This window comes from Ranitomeya imitator, chromosome 2, assembly GCF_032444005.1.
Source record: "Ranitomeya imitator isolate aRanImi1 chromosome 2, aRanImi1.pri, whole genome shotgun sequence".
NCBI classification, from domain to species: Eukaryota; Metazoa; Chordata; class Amphibia; order Anura; family Dendrobatidae; genus Ranitomeya; species Ranitomeya imitator.
In genome coordinates, this window is record NC_091283.1 from 597,399,309 (window position 1) to 597,423,920 (window position 24,612).

Below are 24,612 nucleotides of genomic sequence, written 5' to 3' on the forward strand. Positions count from 1 at the left end.
AGGCAACTTTTGCATGTGTTGCAACCTTTGTGCATGTGGCAATTTTTCCGCATGTGTAAGTTTTGCATGTGGCGAGTTTTCCATGAGGTGAGTTTTGCACGTGTGGCGAGTTTTGCGTGAGCCTAGTTTTGCATGTGGCGAGTTTTGCGCGGCGACTTTTGTGTTTCGACTTTTATGTGGTGAGGTTGGTGTATTTGTGGTGAAATGTGTGCTGAGGGTGGTATATGTGTTCATGCACGTGGTAGTGTGTGGCGCATTTTGTGTGTGTGTTCATATCCTCATGTGTGGTGAGTATCCCATGTCGGGGCCCCACCTTAGCAAATGTACGGTATATACTCTTTGGTGCCATCGCTCTCATTCTTTAAGTCCCCCTTGTTCACATCTGGCAGCTGACAATTTGCCTCCAACACTTTTCCTTTCACTTTTCCCCATTATGTAGATAGGGGCAAAATTGTTTGGTGAATTGGAAAGCGCGGGGTTAAAATTTCACCTCACAACATAGCCTATGATGCTCTCAGGGTCCAGACGTGTGACTGTGCAAAATTTTGTGGCTGTAGCTGCGACGGTGCAGATGCCAATCCCGGACATACACACATACACACACACATACACACACACATTCAGCTTTATATATTAGACTAGCTGAAGAGGCCGGCGTTGCCTGGGCATAGTAAATATCTGTGGTTAGTTATAGCACGTCACTTCTCTTATTTTCCCATCACGCCTCTCATTTTCCCAATCACATCTTTAACTTTCCCCCTCACATCTCTCATTTTCTCCCTCACACCTCTCATTTTCTCCCTCATTCCTCTCATTCCCCCCTAACACTTGTCATTTCGACCTCACATCTGTCATTTTCCGATCACTACACTATTTTCCCTCACTCCTCTCATTTTGCACTCACACCTTTTCATTTTCACCTCACACCTCTCATTTTCACCTCAGTATATACATGTTTGTCATCTCCCTTATATATAGTATACACCTGTATGTCATCTCCTGTATATAGTATATACCTGTATGTCATCTCCCCTGTATATAGTATATACCTGGTGTGTCATCTCCCTTGTATATAGTATATACGTGTATGTCATCTCCTCCTATATATAGTATATACCTGTATGTCATCTCCTATATATAGTATATACCTGTATGTCATCTCCTCCTGTATATAGTATATACCTGTGTGTCATCTCCCCTGTATATAGTATATATCTGTGTGTCATCTCCCCTGTATATAGTATATATCTGTGTGTCATCTCCTCCTGTATATAGTATATACCTGTATGTCATCTTCTATATATAGCATATACCTGTATGTCATCTCCTCCTGTATATAGTATATACCTGTAGATAATCTGCTCCTGTATATAGTATATACGTGTGTCATCTCCTCCTGTATATAGTATATACCTGTATGTCATCTCCTCCTGTATATAGTATGTACCTGTATGTCATCTCCTCCTCTATATAGTATATACCTGTGTGTCATCTCTCCTGTATATAGTATATATCTGTGTGTCATCTCCCCTGTATATAGTATATACCTGTGTGATCTCCTGTATTAGACCTCGTTAACACGTTATTTGCTCAGTATTTTTACCTCAGTATTTGTAAGATAAATTGGCAGCCTGATAAATCCCCAGCCAACAGGAAGCCCTCCCCCTGGCAGTATATATTAGCTCACACATACACATAATAGTCAGGTCATGTGACTGACAGCTGCTGTATTTCCTATATGGTACATTTGTTGCTCTTGTAGTTTGTCTGCTTATTAATCAGATTTTTATTTTTGAATGCTAATACCAGACTTGTGTGTGTTTTAGGGCGAGTTTCGTTTGTCAAGTTGTGTGTGTTGAGTTGTGTGTGGCGACATGCATGTAGTGACTTTTGTGAGATGAGTTTTGTGTGGCAAAATGCGTGTAGCAACTTTTTGTGTGTCGAGTTTCATGTAACAGGTTAGTGTAGCAAGTTGTGTGCAGCAAGTTTTGCACATGGTGAGTTTTGCGCGTGGTGAGTTTTATGTCTGGTGCCTTTTGAGTATGTGCAAGTTTTGTGTGAGGCAACTTTTGCATGTGTTGCAAATTTTGTGCATGTGGCAATTTTTCCGCGTGTGCAAGTTTTGCGTGTGGCGAGTTTTCCATGAGGTGAGTTTTGCGCTTGTGGCGAGTTTTGCGTGAGCCTAGTTTTTGCATGTGGCGAGTTTTGCACGTGGCGGGTTTTGAGCGGCGACTTTTGTGTTTCGACTTTTATGTGGCGAGGTTGGTGTATGTGTGGTGAAATGTGTGCTGAGGGTGGTATATGTGTTCAAGCACGTGGTAGTGTGTGGCGCATTTTGTGTGTGTGTTGATATCCCCATGTGTGGTGAGTATCTCATGTCGGGGCCCCACCTTAGCAACTGATCGGTATATACTCTTTTGCGCCATCGCTCTCATTCTTTAAGTCCCCCTTGTTCACATCTGGCAGCTGTCAATTTGCCTCCAACACTTTTCCTTTCACTTTTTTCCCCATTATGTAGATAGGGGCAAAATTGTTTGGTGAATTGGAACGCGCGGGGTTAAAATTTTGCCTCACAATATAGCCTATGACGCTCTCGGGGTCCAGACGCGTGACTGTGCAAAATTTTGTGGCTGTAGCTGCGACGGTGCATATGCCAATCCCGGACATACACACACACATATACACACACACACACACATTCAGCTTTATATAGTAGATGTGTGTATACATATTTACATACAGTGGGTACGGAACCCAAACCCCTTTAAATTTTTCACTCTATGTTTCATTGCAACCATTTGGTAAATTAAAAAAAGTTCATTTTTTCCTCATTAATCTACACTCTGCACCCCATCTTGACGGAAAAAAACAGAAATGTAGACATTTTTGCAAATTTATAAAAAAAACAACTGAAATATCACATGGTCATAAGTATTCAGACCCTTTGCTCAGACACTCATATTTAACCCCTTCATGACCCAGCCTATTTTGACCTTAAAGACCTTGCCGTTTTTTGCAATTCTGACCAGTGTCCCTTTATGAGGTAATAACTCAGGAACGCTTTAACGGATCCTAGCGGTTCTGAGATTGTTTTTTCATGACATATTGGGCTTCATGTTAGTGGTAAATTTAGGTCAATAAATTCTGCATTTATTTGTGATAAAAACGGAAATTTGGCGAAAATTTTGAAAATTTCGCAATTTTCACATTTTGAATTTTTTTAATTCTGTTAAACCAGAGAGTTTTGTGACACAAAATAGTTAATAAATAACATTTACCACATGTATACTTTACATCAGCACAATTTTGGAAACAAAATTTTTTTTTGCTAGGAAGTTATAAGGGTTAAAATTTGACCAGCGATTTCTCATTTTTACAACGAAATTTACAAAACCATTTTTTTTAGGGACCACCTCACATTTGAAGTCAGTTTGAGGGGTCTATATGGCTGAAAATACCCAAAAATGCACCCCTCAAGGTACTCAAAACCACATTCAAGAAGTTTATTAACCCTTCAGGTACTTTACAACAGCAGAAGCAACATGGAAGAAAAAAATTAACATTTAACTTTTTAGTCACAAAAATTATCTTTTAGCAACAATTTTTTTATTTTCCCAATGGTAAAAGGAGAAACTGAACCACGAAAGTTGTTGTCCAATTTGTCCTGAGTACGCTGATACCTCATATGTGGGGGTAAACCAGTGTTTGGGCGCACGGCAGGGCTTGGAAGGGAAGGAGCGCCATTTGACTTTTTGAATGAAAAATTGGCTCCACTCTTTAGCGGACACCATGTCACGTTTGGAGAGCCCCCGTGTGCCTAAAACTTGGAGCTCCCCCACAAGTGACCCCATTTTGGAAACTAGACGCCCCAAGGAACTTATCTAGATGCGTAATGAGCACTTTGAACCCCCATGTGCTTCACAAATTGATCCGTAAAAATGAAAAAGTACTTTTTTTTCACAAAAAAATTATTTTAGCCTCAATTTTTTCATTTTCACATGGGCACAGGATAAAATGGATCCTAAAATTTGTTGGGCAATTTCTCCTGAGTACACCGATACCTCACATGTGGGGGTAAACCACTGTTTGGGCACATGGTAAGGCTCGGAAGGGAAGGCGCGCCATTTGACTTTTTGAATGAAAAATTATCTCCATCGTTAGCGGACACCATGTCGCATTTGGAGAGCCCCTGTGTGCCTAAACATTGGAGCTCCCCCACAAGTGACCCCATTTTGGAAACTAGACCCCCCAAGGAACTTATCTAGATGCCTAGTGAGCACTTTAAACCCCCAGGTGCTTCACAGAAGTTTATAACGCAGAGCCATGAAAATAAAAAATAATTTTTCTTTCCTCAAAAATGATTTTTTAGCCTGGAATTTCCTATTTTTCCAAGGGTAATAGGAGAAATTGGACCACAAATATTGTTGTCCAGTTTGTCCTGAGTACGCTGATACCCCATATGTGGGGGTAAACCACTGTTTGGGCGCACGGCAGGGCTCAGAAGGGAAGGCAAGCCATTTGGCTTTTTAAATGGAAAATTAGCTCCAATCATTAGCGGACACCATGTCACGTTTGGAGAGCCCCTGTGTGCCTAAACATTGGATATCCCCCACAAATGACCCAATTTTGGAAACTAGACCCCCAAAGGAACTAATATAGATGTGTGGTGAGGACTTTGAACCCGCAAGTGCTTCACAGAAGTTTATAACGCAGAGCAATGAAAATAAAAAAAAAAATATTATTTTCTCAAAAATGATCTTTTAGCCTGCAATTTTTTATTTTCCCAAGGGTAACAGGAGAAATTTGACCCCAAAAGTTGTTGTCCAGTTTCTCCTGAGTACGCTGATACCCCATATGTGGGGGTAAACCACTGTTTGGTCACATGCCGGGGCTCGGAAGTGAAGTAGTGACGTTTTGAAATGCAGACTTCGATGGAATGCTCTGCGGGCGTCACGTTGCGTTTGCAGAGCCCCTGATGTGGCTAAACAGTAGAAACCCCCCACAAGTGACCCAATTTTGGAAACTAGACCCCCAAAGGAACTAATATAGATGTGTGGTGAGGACTTTGAACCCCCAAGTGCTTCACAGAAGTTTATAACGCAGAGCCATGAAAATAAAAAAAAAATATTATTTTCTCAAAAATTATCTTTTAGCCTGCAATTTTTTATTTTCCCAAGGGTAACAGGAGAAATTTGACCCCAAAAGTTGTTGTCCAGTTTCTCCTGAGTACGCTGATACCCCATATGCGGGGGTAAACCACTGTTTGGGCACATGCCGGGGCTCGGAAGTGAAGTAGTGACGTTTTGAAATGCAGACTTTGATGGAATGCTCTGCGGGCGTTACGTTGCGTTTGCAGAGCCCCTGATGTGGCTAAACAGTAGAAACCCCCCACAAGTGACCCCATTTTGGAAACTAGACCCCGAAAGGAACTTATCTAGATGTATGGTGAGCACTTTGAACCCCCAAGTGCTTCACAGAAGTTTATAATGCAGAGCCGTGAAAATAATAAATACGTTTTATTTCCTCAAAAATAAATTTATTTTTATTTTCCCAAGGGTTACAGGAGAAATTGGACCCCCAAAGTCGTTGTCCAGTTTCTCCTGAGTACGCTGATACCCCATGTGTGGGGGTAAACCACTGTTTGGGCACACGTCGGGGCTCAGGCCGGCTTCACACTTGCGAGTTTTACGGACGTAAGAGCGCAGAAACTGCGTCCGTAAAACTCGCAAAACATACGGCACAATTATTCTCTATGCCCCTGCTCCTATCTGCCGTATTAAACTGATCAGTATTATACGGCCGTAGAAAATCGCAGCATGCTGCGTTTGTCACCGTATTGCGCAAATTAAACGTCAATGAAAGTCTATGGAAGCCCCAAAAATACGGATTAATAATAATAATAATAATAATCTTTATTTTTATATAGCGCTAACATATTCCGCAGCGCTTTACAGTTTGGCACACATTATCATCACACACGGACTAGCAGTGTGACTTGCGAGAAATACGCAGCTCTGTTAGAGAGAAAAGCCGGCAATTCAGTGCGGTGTACAGTAAAATCACACTGACAGCTTACAGTAGAATAGGTAGAATAAATGTGTACACATAGAATAGGTATATATAGGTATATATATATATATATATATATATATATATATATATATATATATATATATATATATATATATATATATATATATATATATATAGTCAGTGAGACACATATATGTATATATATTAATATTTCTTCCAGCGCTAGACAGCTTTAAAGCCGGTAATTCAATTACCGGCTTTCTGCTATCTCGCGCTGGATGAAGTAATAATATATATACATATATGTGTCTACATATATATATATATATATATATATATATATATATATATATATATATATATATATATAGACAGTATATATGGGTTTTTTTTTTTTTTTAACACATGGATCCCTTGTATAGCCGTATGTCGGTTTTGCAAGCCTGCGATAAAAACACGCATTACGGCTGCCATACGGATTACATACGGAGGATGCCATGCGCAAAAAACAGTGACACACCCTGCCTACGGAGGAGCTACGGACCACTATTTTCGGGACTTTTCAGCGTATTACGGCCGTAATATACGGACCGTATTTTCATACGCTGTGTGTGAAGCCGGCCTCAGAAGGGAAGTAGTGACGTTTTGAAATGCAGACTTTGATGGAATGGTCTGCGGGCGTCACGTTGCGTTTGCAGAGCCCCTGGTGTGCCTAAACAGTAGAAACCCCCCACAAGTGACCTCATTTTACAAACTAGACCCCCCAAGGAACTTATCTAGATATGTGGTGAGCACTTTGAACCCCCAAGTGCTTCACAGACGTTTACAACGCAGAGCCGTGAAAACAAAAAAATCATTTTTCTTTCCTCAAAAATGATGTTTTAGCAAGCATTTTTTTATTTTCACAAGGGTAACAGGAGAAATTGGACCCCAGTAATTGTTGCGCAGTTTGTCCTGAGTACACTGATACCCCATATGTGGGGGTAAACCACTGTTTGGGCACACGTCGGGGCTCGGAAGTGAGGGAGCACCATTTGACTTTTTGAATACAAGATTGGCTGGAATCAATGGTGGCGCCATGTTGCGTTTGGAGACCCCTGATGTGCCTAAACAGTGGAAACCCCTCAATTCTAACTCCAACACACCCCTAACCCTTATCCCAACTGTAGCCATAACCCTTATCACAACCCTAACCCCAACACACCCCTAACCCCAACACACCCCTAACCCTAACCACAACCCTAATTCCAACCCTAACCCTATGTGCCCACGTTGCGGATTTGTGTGAGATTTTTCAGCATCATTTTTGAAAAATCCACGGGTAAAAGGCACTGCATTTTACCTGCGGATTTACCGCGGATTTCCAGTGTTTTTTGTGCGGATTTCACCTGCAGATTCCTGTTGAGGAACAGGTGTAAAACACTGCGGAATCCGCACAAAGAATTGACATGCTGCGGAAAATACAAAGCAGCGTTTCCGCGCTGTATTTTCCGCAACATGGGCACAGCGGATTTAGTTTTCCATAGGTTTACATGGTACTGTAAACCTGATGGAACTCTGCTGCGAATCCGCAGCGGCCAATCCGCTGCGGATCCGCAGCGTTTTCCGCAGCGTGTGCACATAGCCTAATTCTAAAGGTATGTGCACACGCTGCGGAAAACGCTGCGGATCCGCAGCAGTTTCCCATGAGTTTACAGTTCAATGTAAACCTATGGGAAACAAAAATCGCTGTACACATGCTGCAGAAAAACTGCACGGAAACGCAGCGGTTTACATTCTGCAGCATGTCACTTGTTTCTGCGGATTCCGCAGCGGTTTTACAACTGCTCCAATAGAAAATCGCAGTTGTAAAACCGCAGTGAAATGCGCAGAAAAACCGCGGTAAATCCGCCATAAATCCGCAGCAGTTTAGCACTGCGGATTTATCAAATCCGCAAAGGAAAAATCCGCAGAGGAACAGAATACGTGTGCACATACCGAAACCCTAACCCTAGCCCTAACCCTAGCCCTAGCCCTAACCCTAGCCCTAACCCTAGCCCTAACCCTAACCCTATTCTAACCTTAGTGGAAAAAAAAAATCTTTATTTTTTTTATTGTCCCTACCTATGGGGGTGACAAAGGGGGGGGGGGTCATTTATTATTTTTTAATTTTGATCACTGTGATATATTATATCTCAGTGATCAAAATGCACTTTGGAACGAATCTGCCGGCCGGCAGATTTGGCGGGCGCACTGCGCATGCGCCCGCCATTTTGGAAGATGGCGGCGCCCAGGGAGAAGACGGACGGACCCCGGCAGGATCGGTAAGTATGATGGGGTGGGGCACGGGGGGGGGATCGGAGCATGGGGGGGTGGAACGGAGCACGGGGGGGTGGAACGGAGCACTGGTGGGGGTGGATCGGAGCATGGGGTGGTGGATGATGCACGGGGGGGTGGATCGGAGTGCAGGGGGGTTGGATCGGAGCACGGGGGGAGCGGACAAGAGCACGGGGGGAGCGGAGCACAGGACGGAGGGGAGCCTGAGCAGTGTACCGGACAGATCGGTGGCTTGGGGGGGCGATCGGTGGGGTGGGGTGGGGGCACATCAGTGTTTCCAGCCATGGCCGATGATATTGCAGCATCGGCCATGGCTGGATTGTAATATTTCACCAGTTTTAATAGGTGAAATATTACAAATCGCTCTGATTGGCAGTTTCACTTTCAACAGCCAATCAGAGCGATCGTAGCCACGGGGGGTTGAAGCCACCCCCCCCTGGGCTAAACTACCACTCCCCCTGTCCCTGCAGATCGGGTGAAATGGGAGTTAACCCTTTCACCCGATCTGCAGGGACGCGATCTTTCCATGACGCCACATAGGCGTCACAGGTCGGATTGGCACCGACTTTCATGACGCCTACGTGGCGTCAAAGGTCGGGAAGGGGTTAAGTCACATGCTGTCCATTTTCTTGTGATCCTCCTTGATATGGTTCTATTCCTTCATTGGAGTCCAGCTGTGTTTAATGAAACTGATAGGACTTGATTTGGAAAGGCACACACCTGTCTATATAAGACCTCACAGCTCTCAGTGCATGTCAGACCTAATGAGAATCATGAGGTCAAAGGAACTGGTCAAGGAGCTCAAAGACAGAATTGTAGCAAGGCACAGATCTGGCCAAGGTTACAAAAGAATTTCTGCAGTACTCAAAGATCCTAAGAGCACAGTGGCCCCCATAATCCTTAACCTTTTTCTGACGTCGGACGGGATAGTACGTTCAAGGTCAGAAGCGCCGCTTTGAGGAGGGCTCTGGCAGCTGACATGTTTTCAACAGCTGACTTGTGCCTGCAAAAGGCGCGGGCGGAAACGCAGTCTGCCAGCGCCTATTAACTAGTTAAATGCCACTGTCAAACTCTGATAGCGGCATTTAACGCGTGCTTCTGGCCAAACTACACGCACCGCTGACCCCCGTAATGTGATCGGGAATCAGTGGTGTGTCGGCATGACAACCAGAGGTCTCTTTGAGACCTCTATGGTTGTTGATGCCAGATTGCTATGAGCGTCACCCTGTGGTTGGCGCTCATAGCAATTCAGTAATTCTGCTACATAGGGGTGATCTGAGCATCGCCTCTATGTAGCAGAGGCGATCAAGTTATGGCAGCTTCTAGTCTCCCATAGAGGTTATTGAAGCATGCCAAAAGTAAAAAAAAAAGTGTTTAAAAATATGAAAAAAATAAATAAATAAAAGTTCAAAATAAAACAATTAAAATAAAATCAAACATACACATATTTGGTATCGCCTCGTTCAGAATCACCTGATCAATCAATAAAAAAAAAGGTTTAACCTGATCGCTAAATGGCGTAGCGAGAAAAAAATCTGAACGCCAGAGTTACGTTTTTTGGTCGCCACGACGTTGCATTAAAATGCAATAACGGGCAATCAAAAGAACGTATCTGCACAAAAGTGGTATCCTTAAAAATTTCAGCACGGCACGCAAAAAATAAGCCCTCACCCAACCCCACATCATGAAAAATGGAGACGCTACGGTATCGGAAAATTGCACAATTTTTTTATTTTTTTTAGCACTTAAATAAAAAAGAACCTAGACATGTTTGGTGTCTATGAATTCGTAATGACTGGAGAATCATAATGGCAGGTCAGTTTTAGCATTTAGTGAACCTACCAAGAAAGCCAAACAAAAAAGGAGTGTGGGATTGCACTTTTTTGCAATTTCGTCGCACTTGGAATTTTTTTCCCGTTTTCGAGTAAACGGAATGCTTATTGATGGAAAAATAAAAAAAGTTATGGCTCTGGAAAGAAGGAGAGCGAAAAACAAAAACGCAAAACCAAAAAAAACTCTGGTCATGAAGGAGTTAAATGGAAGACGTTTGGGACCACCAGAAGTCTTCCTAGACCTGGTCGTCCAGCCAAACTGAGCAATTGTGGGAGAAGAGCCTTTTTGAGAGAGGAAAAGAAGAACCCCAAGATCACTGTTGCTGAGCTCCAGAGATGCAGTAGGGAGAAAGTTCCACAAAGTCAACTATCACTGCAGCCCTCCACTAGTCAGGCCTTTATGGCAGAGTGGCCCGATGGAAGCCTCTCCTCAGTGCAAGACATATGAAAGCCTGCATAGAGTTTGCTTAAAAACACATGAAGGACACCCAGACTATGATAAATAAGATTCTCTAGTCTGATGAGACGAAGATAGACCTTTTTGGTGATAAGTGTGAAGAAAACCAGGCACTGCTCATCAGCTGCCCAATACAATCCCAACAGTGAAACATGGTGGTGGCAGCAATATGCTATGGGGGTGTTTTTCAGTTGTAGGGACAGGGCGACTGGTTGCCATTGAAGGAAACATGAATGTGGCCAAGTACAGAGATATCCTGGATAAAACCCTCTTCCAGAGTGGTCTGGACCTCATACTTGGCCGAAGGTTCACCTTCCAACAAGGCAATGATCCTAAGCACACAGCTAAAATAACAAAGGAGTGGCTTCAGAATAACTCTGTGACCATTCTTGACTGGCCCAGCCGAGCCCTGACCTAAACCCAATTGAGCATCTCTGGAGAGACCTGAAAATGGCTTTCTACAACGTTCACCATCCAACCTGACAGAACTGGAGAGGATCTGCAAGGAAGAATGGCAGAGAATCCCCATATCCAGGTGTGAAAAACTTGTTGCATCATTCCCAAGAAGACACTGCAACCTCCTACTCTCTGGCCTCCCCTAGAGCACTCTGGCACCACTCCAATCCATCCTACACTCTGCTGCCCGACTAATCCACCTGTCTCCCCGTTATTCCCCATCCTCTCCTCTCTGCCAAGCCCTTCATTGGCTTCCTAGTGTCCAGAGGCTCCAGTTCAAAACCCTTACTATGACATACAAAGCCATCCACAACCTGTCTCCATACATCTGTGACATGGCCTCCCGGTACTTACCCACACACAAGCTTCGATCCTCTCAAGATCTCCTTCTCTACTCCCCTCTTATCTCTTCATCCCACAACCTCATACAAGACTTCTCTCGTGCTTCCCTCATACTCTGGAACTCTCTACCACAAAACATCAGACTCTCGCCTACCACGGAAACCTTCAAAAAGAACCTGAAGACCTACCTCTTCCGACAAGCCTACAATCTGCAATGATCCTTAGTGTGCTGAACCACCACACGACCAGCTCGACCCTCTCCTAGTGTGTCCTCACCCATCCCCTGTAGACTATGAGCCCTCGCGGGCAGGGTCTTCTCTCCTTCTGTGTGCCTTGTATTGCTCATGTTTATTGTGCTTGTCTATATTTGCCCCTTTTCACATGTAAAACGTCATGGAATAAATGGTACTATATAAATGTATAATATAATAATAAATACTCATAGCTGTACTAGCTCAAAAGCGTGCTTCTACTCAATATTGAGCAAAGGTTCTGAATACTTATGACCATGTGATATTTTAGATTTTCTTTTTTAATAAATTTGTAAAAATTTCTACATTTCCGCTTTTTTTCAGTCAAGATGGGGTGCAGAGCGTACATTAATGAGAAAAAAATTAACTTTTTTGAATTTACCAAATGGGTGCAATGAAACAAAGAGTGAAAAATGTAAAGGGGTCTGAATACTTTCTGTACTCACTGTATATCTTACATTGTCTCCTTTATTATGTTCCCTTTTTACAAAATGTTCTTTATACATACCGTCCTGTCTTGTTAGATATATAATGCAATGATCGCTGATGGAGCATGGGAAAGCTTCTTTTCTAATGGAGGAGCTGATGGACTGGTCTTCTGGTCACTGGCTGCTCCATCAGCAGTCATTTTATACCTAACAAGAGAGGAGACTAGGTAATAAAAGAGGGCACTGAGAATAACAAAAATAACAAGAGTACACTGTGTAAGAGAAAGCACAATACATAACAGCAGAGGAAGCTATGTAATAAGGGACGGCACCATATATAACTAGAGAGAATGGTACGCAATAAGGGTCAGTGTTATACATAATAAAAGAGGAAGCTATGTAACTAAGGATGGTGTTATACATAATAAGTAAGTACATTATATACTAGGGGACTATACTATACAAAATAAGTGAGTTCACTATATACTAAGGGACTCTGCTATACATAATAAGTGAATAAACCAAATAAGTGGCATATAATAAGCAAGCTCCACCACATAAGACTAAGAGAATAACCAAAGAAAAATGGACAACTGAGCTAAATAAAGAAATACATTTTTATTCACAAAATAATAAAAAGGTAAGTAAATACAATCAATACAGAAACAATTAAAAACAGGAGATGACACCATAGTGCCACATCCATGCAGGAAAAAAGTAACCATTAATTAAAGAACAGTCTATCCGTTACACCCGGCACTTTTGTGACGTCGGACGCCGACTCCACTGCATCCGGTCTCCGCCGTGCCACAGGAAGCGCTGCAGCAGCCGCTTTATTCCACAATCTCTTGGGGTATTTAATAACCTGCACCCTAGCCATTGACACTACACCCCCCGAAGTAGCAAGGTGCGAAACCCGCGTTGAGGCTTCTCGTTTCCACGTCCTCAGCATGTCGGTCTATCCACATCATTATTTTGATGTTTATTGTTGGCCATCTATGGGTATGCTCTGTCTTGATGTAGCAATGTTTTCATGTGTGATATACAGTACAGACCAAAAGTTTGGACACACCTCATTTAAAGATTTTTCTGTATTTTCATGACTATGAAAATTGTACATTCACACTGAAGGCATCAAAATTATGAATTAACACATGTGGAATTATATACTTAACAAAAAAGTGTGAAACAACTGAAATTATGTCTTACTAGATGGCAGCCCGATTCTAAAGAATCGGGAGTCTAGAATCCATATATACTTTATTTATTCAAATGTAAGAATAATACAATTAATAAATAATAGTAAGAAAGAACAAAAATAATAGGCAGTATATGGAGAAAACACCAAACAAAAGTTCAAAATTGGTGTGAAAATGTCACTGAACCACTTCACAACTAAATATATATAGTTTTGGTAAATGGTATTATCATTTTTTTGACGAAATTCGGCAGGAGCTTGAAGAGCAACGTCACTGGGCCCGCCTCCACGCAGTAGAAACTTGCTGTGAGGTAAAAATTCAAAAATCACACCAAAATGGTGGGTGGAGTGTGTCACAGTACGGCACGTTTCTGATTGGTCGCTCGCAGCAGGCGGCAACCAATCAGACACTGGACACTGTTGACGTCACTTATCTCCGGACATTAGCTCCGGACATTAGCTCCGGACATTATCTCCGCACATTAGCTCCGGACATTAGCTCCGGACATTAGCTCCGGACAAAGCCACGGAAGTTGGCACAAATTGCAGGAAGTAGTATTCTAGGCAATTATATATGTCTTATATTCTAGGTTCTTCAAAGTAGCCACCTTTCGCTTTGATGGCTGCTTTGCAAACTCTTGGCATTCTCTTGATAAGTTTCAAGAGGTAGTTACCGGAAATGGTTTTCACTTCACAGGTGTGCCCTGTCAGGTTTAATAAGTGGGATTTCTTGCCTTATAAATGGGGTTGGGACCATCAGTTGTGTTGAGCAGAAGTCTGGTGGATACACAGCTGATAGTCCTACTGAATAGACTGTTAGAATTTGTATTATGGCAAGAAAAAAGCAGCTAAGTAAAGAAAAACGAGTGGCCATCATTACTATAAGAAATGAAGGTCAGTCAGTCCGAAAAATTGGGAAAACTTTGAAAGTGTCCCCAAGTGCAGTTGCAAAAACCATCAAGCGCTACAAAGAAACTGGCTCACATGAGGACCGCCCCAGGAAAGGAAGACCAAGAGTTACCTCTGCTTCTGAGGATAAGTTTATCCGAATCACCAGCCTCAGAAATCGCAGGTTAACAGCAGCTCAGATTAGAGACCAGATCAAGACCACTCAGAGTTCTAGCAGCAGACACATCTCTACAACAACTGTTAGGGCTTGTTTCCATTTGCGAGAAACACGTCCGTGTATCGAATGTGAAAACCAAGCTCTGGCGCCGGCACTCCAGAGCGGAGCGTGCAGCCGCATAGCAACACATGGAGTTGCACGCTCCGCTCCCAAGTGTTGGCGCCAGAGCTTGGTTTTCACATGCGAGACACGGACGTGTTTCTCACAAATAGAAACAAGCCCTAAAGAGGAGACTTTGTGCAGCAGGCCTTCATGGTAAAATAGCTGCTAGGAAACCACTGCTAAGGACAGGCAACAAGCAGAAGAGACTTGTTTGGGCTAAAGAACACAAGGAATGGACATCAGACCAGTGGAAATCTGTGCTTTGGTCTGATGAGTCCAAATTTGAGATCTTTGGTTCCAACCACCGTGTCTTTGTGTGACGCAGAAAAGGTGAACGGATGGACTCTACATGCCTGGTTCCCACCGTGAAGCATGGAGGAGGAGGTGTGATGGTGTGGGGGTGCTTTGCTGGTGACACTGTTGGGGATTTATTCAAAATTGAAGGCATACTGAACCAGCATGGCTACCACAGCATCTTGCAGCGGCATGCTATTCCATCCGGTTTGCGTTTAGTTGGACCATCGTTTATTTTTCAACAGGACAATGACCCCACACACACCTCCAGGCTGTGTAAGGGCTATTTGACCAAGAAGGAGAGTGATGGGGTGCTACACCAGATGACCTGGCCTCCACAGTCACCAGACCTAAACTCAATCGAGATGGTTTGGGGTGAGCTGGACCGCAGAGTGAAGGCAAAAGGGCCAACAAGTGCTAAGCATCTCTGGGAACTCCTTCAAGATTGTTGGAAGACCATTCCCGGTGACTACCTCTTGAAGCTCATCAAGAGAATGCCAAGAGTGTGCAAAGCAGTCATCAAAGCAAAAGCTCCGTACACCTCGTATACACACACGACTCCGCTCCATACACACGGCTGCGCTCCGTACACATGCGGCTCCGCTCTGTACACCTTGAACAGGCGGCTATGCTCCGTACAACTCATACACATGGTTCCTCTCCATACACCTCGTACACACGCGGCTCCGCTCCGTACACCTTGTACACACACGGCTTCGCTCCGTACACCTCGAAGACACACGGCTCCGCTCCGTACACCTCATACAAACACGGCTCCGCTCCGTACACCTTGTACACACACGGCTCCACTCCGTACACCTTGTACACACACGGCTCCGCTCCGTACACCTCGAAGACACACGGCTCCGCTCCGTACACCTCGTACAAACACGGCTCCGCTCCGTAAACCTTGTACACACACGGCTCCACTCCGTACACCTTGTACACACACACGGCTCCACTCCGTACACCTTGTACACACACGGCTCCGCTCCGTACACCTCGTACACACACGGCTCCACTCCGTACACCTTGTACACACACGGCTCCGCTCCATACACCTCGTACACACACGGCTCCGCTCCGTACACCTCGTACACACACGGCTCCGCTCCGTACACCTCGAAGACACACGGCTCCGCTCCGTACACCTCGTACACACACGGCTCCGCTCCGTACACCTCGTACACACACGGCTCCGCTCCGTACACCTCGAAGACACACGGATCCGCTCCGTAAACCTTGTACACACACGGCTCCACTCCGTACACCTTGTACACACACGCGGCTCCGCTCCGTACACCTTGTACACACACGGCTTCGCTCCGTACACCTCGAAGACACATGGCTCCGCTCCGTACACCTCATACAAACACGGCTCCGCTCCGTACACCTTGTACACACACGGCTCCACTCCGTACACCTTGTACACACACGGCTCCGCTCCGTACACCTCGAAGACACACGGCTCCGCTCCGTACACCTCGTACAAACACGGCTCCGCTCCGTAAACCTTGTACACACACGGCTCCACTCCGTACACCTTGTAAACACACACGGCTCCACTCCGTACACCTTGTACACACACGGCTCCGCTCCGTACACCTCGTACACACACGGCTCCACTCGGTACACCTTGTACACACACGGCTCCGCTCCGTACACCTCGTACACACACGGCTCCGCTCCCTACACATCGTACACACACGGCTCCGCTCCGTACACCTCGTACACACACGGCTCCGCTCCGTACACCTCGTACACACACGGCTCCGCTCCGTACACCTCGTACACACACGGCTCCGCTCCGTACACCTCGTACAAACACGGCTCCGCTCCGTAAACCTTGTACACACACGGCTCCACTCCGTACACCTTGTACACACACGGCTCCACTCCGTACACCTTGTACACACACGGCTCCGCTCCGTACACCTCGTACACACACGGCTCCGCTCCGTACACCTCGTACAAACACGGCTCCGCTCCGTAAACCTTGTACACACACGGCTCCACTCCGTACACCTTGTACACACACACGGCTCCACTCCGTACACCTTGTACACTCACGGCTCAGCTCCGTACACCTCGTACACACACGGCTCTGCTCCGTACACCTCGTACACACACGGCTCCGCTCCGTACACCTCGTACACACACGGCTCCGCTCCGTACAACTTGTACACTCACGGCTCTGCTCCGTACACCTCGTACACACACGGCTCTGCTACATCCACACTATAAACACCTACTGACCCTACACATAAACTTACCCATTCCCTGTCACTGAGACACATGAAGACAATGTCAATGAGCCTGGTGTTATTAGTGTATAGAACTGACTGTAACCCATAAGTAATCACTCCTGTCTCCTACAGGGGGCGCAGAGAAAGTGTCACAAGCCGGTCGCTCACGTGACTCTGTACAGTATTAGTGGGCAGTTGTGCTCCAATAGCAGGCCGAGTTCCCCTGATACGCTAGAGGAGTTGGACTGGTAGCCAATCACAGCAAACGAGGTTCGTGCTGATTGGCTGCCGAGCTGTCTATCATGTAAAGAGTATCCCCCTTGTCTCTCGCTGTTCCTGACCGGACACGTGCGCTGCGTTCCCGGTGTGTGACTAGTATGTGGGCGTAGGACCGGACACGTGGTGAATAATGCTGAGGTATGTGTCCTCGGTGCTGCCGGCAGTGATCGGCCATGGCAGCTCCTCTCATCTGCGCCCCTGCTGCTGCAGGCTTGAGTAACACAGAATATAGCCACTTTTTGCTCTGCAAGCCATTGTATAATAATAGTATTGTTGTTGGCATTGCTGTCCATGATTGAGCTGGTGTGGCAGCGGAATAATGGCGCAGTGTGGCAGTCTGTACTCCGCTAGTGAGGGGCTGAGACCGTGCAGAGTGCAACTAACTGCGCCAGATTATTCCCAGGTTATGTGATCAGATCCATTGTCTGCATCCGCCACACCGTCGTGGTAGGTGCACACGATCCGGAAGGCGCAGCACTCGTCCGCTGCCGGCTGTTGCGCGCAGGTGACTCCACGTGTGATCCCTGAGCCATGCGGATTCACTGCGTCCAGTACATTGTACGGGTGACGTTTATCGCGTCTCCACAACATAGAGACATGCTGCTGTCTGGAGAGGTGAGCCGCATGTCCGGTTTGTCGACTCTTGACATCCCATCCACTATGCTGTAACATCTGGTCCCTGCTCAAGTGTGCAGCGTCCAACCCGCAGCGGTTACTGAGTGCGTGCACCTACCCATAGGGTACACTGTGTCTTTCCTAGGTAGCCAAAACGGCCCTAGAATTTTGTAAACCTAAAGCGTGTCTTTGCCTTTTAATTTTTATTCCATTAGGCTAGGTTCACATTATGTTCATTGACTACGTTACACCTCGGCATAACGCGGTGTAACGTAGTCCGTTAACGCCCGCCATTGAATGCAATGGCGAACGCATCGCTAGCGCACGCCCACAATGGGCGTGCGCTAGCGATGTGCCGTCATTTGAGTGACGGACCCGAGACGCGGAATGCAGCGTTTCCGGGTCCGTCACTGCTAGCGCAGATGGAGCTAGCAGATGCTCCATCTGCGCTAGCGTGATGTAGCGCAGGCACTTGCGCAAGCAGCAGCCCGTTAGCGTATGTGCTGAACGGGCTGCTGCTAACGCAATGTAAACCTAGCCTTAACCCCTTCATGACCTTCGCCATACTAGTACTGCTCTGCGGGGGAGGTGCATTTCTGACCAGAGCAGCACTAGTACGGCGCCGCCATCACCACGGCCTCACACTGAGCGCCGCGACTATCGGGTGCAAGTGTCAGCTGTATGTGACAGCTGACACCCCCCAGGAAACCCCCATTAGCACAGATCTTGGGCATTTAACCCCTCTGATGCCACTGTCAGTAGTGACAGCGGCACAGAGAAGCATCGCGTTGTTCTGATGTTCTTCATGGAGACCCCTGGCATCAAGATGGCTGTGGGGTCCTGCACAGAGGTGGCTTGTGAGCGCCTGTTAGGAGCAGGTGCTGGCATGCCTCCTTCCCTGCCTGTCAGATTGATCATCTGATACAGAGCAGTGCAGAGTGTCAGATCAGCGATTCGATGTTATATAATGTCTCATACAAGGGCAATGTAAAAAAGTAAAAAAAAAATATTCTAATATGTAAAAAAATATATTTAAAAAAAATCCCCTAATAAAGGAAAAAATAAATATTTTATAATTAATATATCGCGATCCACCTGCGGCTGTTAACTGTTAAATGCCACTGTCAAACTCTAACAGCGGCATTTAACGTGCGCTTCCAGCCAATGGGGCCTGAAATGTGCACACCGGTGACCCCCGTCATGTGATCACAGGTTACCGGTTCATTGGCATGACAACCAGAGGTCTACTGGAGACCTCTATGGTTATCACTTGGCTTGCTGTGAGCACCGCCTGATGGTCGACGCTCATAGCAAGTGTGTAATTTTGCTACATAGAGGCGATCTGATCATCGCCTGTATGTAGCAGATCTGATCGGGTTATGGCAGCTTCTAGTCTCCCATGGTAAAAAAATATATATTTTTAAAAATATAAAAGTTGAAATCATCCCCCTTTTGCCCCATTCAAAATAAAACAATACAAAAAAAAAAATAAACCTACACATATTTGGTATCGCTGTGTTCAGAATCGCCCGATCTATCAATAAAAAAAGGATTATCCTGATGGCTAAACGTCGTAGCGAGAAAAAAAGTAAAACGCCAGGTTTGCGTTTTTTTGTCACCGCAACATTGCATTAAAATGTAATAATGGGCAATCAAAACATTGTATCTACACCAAAATAGTATCATTAAAAACCTCAGCTTGGCTCGCAAAAAATAAGCCCTCAACCGACCCCAGATCGCAAAAAATGGAGACGCCACAGGTATCAGAATATGGCGTGATTTGGATTTTTTTTTCACCACATAAAAAAGTTGTTGCCAAAACTCGGGATTGAACCAGGGACCTTTAAATCTTCAGTCTAAGGCTAGGTTCACATTGCGTTAGTGCAATCCGTTTAGCGCATACGCTAACTGACTGCATTAACGCAATGTCCAAAAAGGATCACGTTTAGCGATCGCAGATGCCCGATCTGCGCTAGCGAGAACGGACCCAAAAACGCTGCAGACAGCGTTCGAGGTCCGTCACAAAATAACGGAACATCGCTAACGCATGCCAAAAATGGCATGCGTTAGGGATGCGTTACATACATTGCGGTCAATGGGTGCTCTAATGGATCCGTTACATTGCGTTAGTGGCGCTATGTAACCGATTCCGTTAGCGGATACCCACTAACGCAATGTGAACCTAACCTAACGCTCTCCCAACTGAGCTAATTTGGCTGTAAATATTTTTTAAAAAAAAGAGCCTAGACATGTTAGGTGTCTATGAACTCGTACTGACCTGGAGAATCATAATGGCAGGTCAGGTTTAGCATTTAGTGAACCTAGTAAAAGAAGCCAAACAAAACCAGTGTGGGATTGCACTTTTTTTTGCAATTTCACCAGACTTGGAATTTTTTTCCCATTTTCTAGTACACGATATGGTAAAACCAATGGTGTCCTTCAAAATTACAACTCGACCCGCAAAAAATAAGCCCTCACACGGCCATATTGATGGAAAAATAAAAAAGTTGCGGCTCTGGGAAGAAGGGGAGCGAAAAAGGACTGTCATGAACGGGTTAAAGCCTTTACGCCAAAATTCTACTCAAAATCTTTGATGAATCCGGCCCATAGTGCCACATCCCATGCACATCCATTTTTAGCAAAGAGACAGCCCCTTAAGAAAGTGCCTAAACTCATACAACATAAGGTGCAAATCATGAAAACCAGTTTTTAGCTGCATTCTCTCCTCCAGCTAAAGACTCCTCCGCACGTTACTGTCGCTGAATGCTGCCACTCTTGTTTTCTTTTTATGCTTAAAAACCCCATACAAGCCTCATCCCCAATGCAGGGTTTGTGGAATTGTATCCATTTTGGACGCTGCAGATAGTACCCCACAATCACATCACTAGGGCTAGTGACGGGGTAACAAAGGGAACCCTCGCCTACCCTCGTTATTTCAACCCTAAGCTTCTGTTGAGGGAGGATCTAAAGTGATCCTTCACGGTTGACTCAGTGATTTCCAAATTAATCTAAAGGGCGTTGCCGGCAACTGAAAATGACCAGACGAGACTCGTGCCTCTGTGTGGGGGATCGAGCAGATCTCTGGGCCCCCGTTTATTGTGTATGAGTTTTCATAGTCATAGAAATTATACTTCAACCAATCAGCATAAGAATACAGGAAAAACTTAACCCATGAGGATACAGGAAAAATGGAAACTACAGATATGGTCATGTCTTTTTGGCATAGAAAAACATATTAACAGATGCCTCAGTCTTGTATAGCGATACACCCACGAGTCTCTTATCTGGCTCACTCGAGTTAGAATACTCAAGGTCTTTATACCAATTATGAACCATAGACTAGCTGAATAACAAAATGTTATCTTCGTGAGAAACAGGACAGAGTTATTTCATAGCAGCTGTAACCTTCTAAATAAGTAAATAACAGAATTTATCTTTAACCAACAACAAAATGGAGTCAAAGCACAAAATGGACAATCTTTCATAATTTGTTCCTTCACACTTCCATGGCCATTATTGACCCCAGAATCCAATCCATACTCTCAGATACCAGTTCTTTAGTTCTAATTCTAACTGCAGAGCGCCAATTCTTTTTTTGATCTCGTTTAGTCATAGTAACATACATAGTAACATAGTTAGTAAGGCCGAAAAAAGACATTTGTCCATCCAGTTCAGCCTATATTCCATCATAATAAATCCCCAGATCTACGTCCTTCTACAGAACCTAATAATTGTATGATACAATATTGTTCTGCTCCAGGAAGACATCCAGGCCTCTCTTGAACCCCTCGACTGAGTTCGCCATCACCACCTCCTCAGGCAAGCAATTCCAGATTCTCACTGCCCTAACAGTAAAGAATCCTCTTCTATGTTGGTGGAAAAACCTTCTCTCCTCCAGACGTAAAGAATGCCCCCTTGTGCCCGTCACCTTCCTTGGTATAAACAGATCCTCAGCGAGATATTTGTATTGTCCCCTTATATACTTATACATGGTTATTAGATCGCCCCTCAGTCGTCTTTTTTCTAGACTAAATAATCCTAATTTCGCTAATCTATCTCGGTATTGTAGTTCTCCCATCCCCTTTATTAATTTTGTTGCCCTCCTTTGTACTCTCTCTAGTTCCATTATATCCTTCCTGAGCACCGGTGCCCAAAACTGGACACAGTACTCCATGTGCGGTCTAACTAGGGATTTGTACAGAGGAAGTATAATGCTCTCATCATGAGTATCCAGACCTCTTTTAATGCACCCCATGATCCTGTTTGCCTTGGCAGCTGCTGCCTGGCACTGGCTGCTCCAGGTAAGTTTATCATTAACTAGGATCCCCAAGTCCTTCTCCCTTTCAGATTTACCCAGTGGTTTCCCATTCAGTGTGTAATGGGGATATTGATTCCTTCTTCCCATGTGTATAACCTTACATTTATCATTGTTAAACCTCATCTGCCACCTTTCAGCCCAAGTTTCCAATTTATCCAGAACCATCTGTAGCAGAATACTATCTTCTCTTGTATTAACTGCTTTACATAGTTTTGTATCATCTGCAAATATCGATATTTTACTGTGTAAACCTTCTACCAGATCATTAATGAATATGTTGAAGAGAACAGGTCCCAATACTGACCCCTGCGGTACCCCACTGGTCACAGCGACCCAGTTAGAGACTATACCATTTATAACCACCCTCTGCTTTCTATCACTAAGTCAGTTACTAACCCATTTACACACATTTTCCCCCAGACCAAGCATTCTCATTTTGTGTACCAACCTCTTGTGCGGCACGGTATCAAACGCTTTGGAAAAATCGAGATATACCACGTCCAATGACTCACCGTGGTCCAGCCTATAGCTTACCTCTTCATAAAAACTGATTAGATTGGTTTGACAGGAGCGATTTCTCATAAACCCATGCTGATATGGAGTTAAACAGTTATTCTCATTGAGATAATCCAGAATAACATCCCTCAGAAACCCTTCAAATATTTTACCAACAATAGAGGTTAGACTTACTGGCCTATAATTTCCAGGTTCACTTTTAGAGCCCTTTTTGAATATTGGCACCACATTTGCTATGCGCCAGTCCTGCGGAACAGACCCTGTCGCTATAGAGTCCCTAAAAATAAGAAATAATGGTTTATCTATTACATTACTTAGTTCTCTTAGTACTCGTGGGTGTATGCCATCCGGACCCGGAGATTTATCTATTTTAATCTTATTTAGCCGGTTTCGCACCTCTTCTTGGGTTAGATTGGTGACCCTTAATATAGGGTTTTCATTGTTTCTTGGGATTTCACCTAGCATTTCATTTTCCACCGTGAATACCGTGGAGAAGAAGGTGTTTAATATGTTAGCTTTTTCCTCGTCATCTACAACCATTCTTTCCTCACTATTTTTTAAGGGGCCTACATTTTCAGTTTTTATTCTTTTACTATTGATATAGTTGAAGAACAGTTTGGGATTAGTTTTACACTCCTTAGCAATGTGCTTCTCTGTTTCCTTTTTGGCAGCTTTAATTAGTTTTTTAGATAAAATATTTTTCTCCCTATAGTTTTTTAGAGCTTCAATGGTGCCATCCTGCTTTAGTAGTGCAAATGCTTTCTTTTTACTGTTAATTGCCTGTCTTACGACTTTGTTTAGCCACATTGGGTTTTTCCTATTTCTAGTCCTTTTATTCCCACAAGGTATAAACCGCTTACAGTGCCTATTTAGGATGTTCTTAAACATTTTCCATTTAATATCTGTATTCTTATTTCTGAGGATATTGTCCCAGTCTACCAGATTAAGGGCATCTCTAAACTGGTCAAACTTTGCCTTCCTAAAGTTGTGTTTTTGTGACTCCCTGACAAGTCCCCATAGTGAAAGACAGGTGAAACTGTACAATATTGTGGTCGCTATTTCCTAGATGCCCAACCACCTGCAGATTTGTTATTCTGTCAGGTCTATTAGATAGTATTAGCTCTAAAAGTGCTGCTCCTCTGGTTGGATTCTGCACCAATTGTGAAAGATAATTTTTCTTGGTTATTAGCAGAAACCTGTTGCCTTTATGGGTTTCACAGGTTTCTGTTTCCCAGTTAATATCCGGGTAGTTAAAGTCCCCCATAACCAGGACCTCATTATGGGTTGCAGCTTCATCTATCTGCTTTAGAAGTAGACTTTCCATGCTTTCTGTTATATTTGGGGGTTTGTAACAGACCCCAATGAGAATTTTGTTACCATTTTTCCCTCCATGAATTTCGACCCATATGGACTCGACATCCTCATTCCCTTCGCTAATATCCTCCCTTAAAGTGGACTTTAGACAAGACTTTACATAGAGACAAACCCCTCCTCCTCTCCGATTTTTACGATCCTTTCTAAACAGACTGTAACCCTGTAAGTTAACTGCCCAGTCATAGCTTTCATCTAACCATGTCTCGGTTATTCCCACTATGTCACAGTTACCTGTAGATATTTCTGCTTCTAGTTCTTCCATCTTGTTTGTCAGGCTTCTGGCGTTTGCGAGCATGCAGTTTAGAGGATTTTGTTTTGTTTCAATCTCCTTGCTGTGGATTGTTTTAGAAATGTTCTTACCTCCCTTCTGAGTATGTTTTCCTGGGTCTTCTTTGTTCAAGTCTAATGTTTTTCTTCCCGTCCCCTCTT

At 44.4% G+C, this 24,612-nt stretch overlaps 1 protein-coding gene across 4 annotated transcripts in view; it reads left to right on the forward strand.

The window, feature by feature from the left end:
• Window positions 1–17,385: 17,385 nt before the first annotated feature.
• Window positions 17,386–24,612, forward strand: part of TSEN54 (tRNA splicing endonuclease subunit 54) — a 47,296-nt gene continuing 40,069 nt past the window's right edge. For 3 of the 4 annotated variants that reach the window (XM_069752354.1, XM_069752355.1, XM_069752357.1), the window contains exon 1: window positions 17,392–17,498. Coding sequence is in view for 1 of the 4 variants with exons in the window: in XM_069752356.1 (XP_069608457.1) it covers window positions 17,491–17,498 (8 nt within the window). In the remaining 3 variants the exon portion in view is untranslated. Of the gene's footprint in view, window positions 17,499–24,612 lie in introns of all 4 variants that reach the window. The other variant, XM_069752356.1, reaches the window with a different exon arrangement.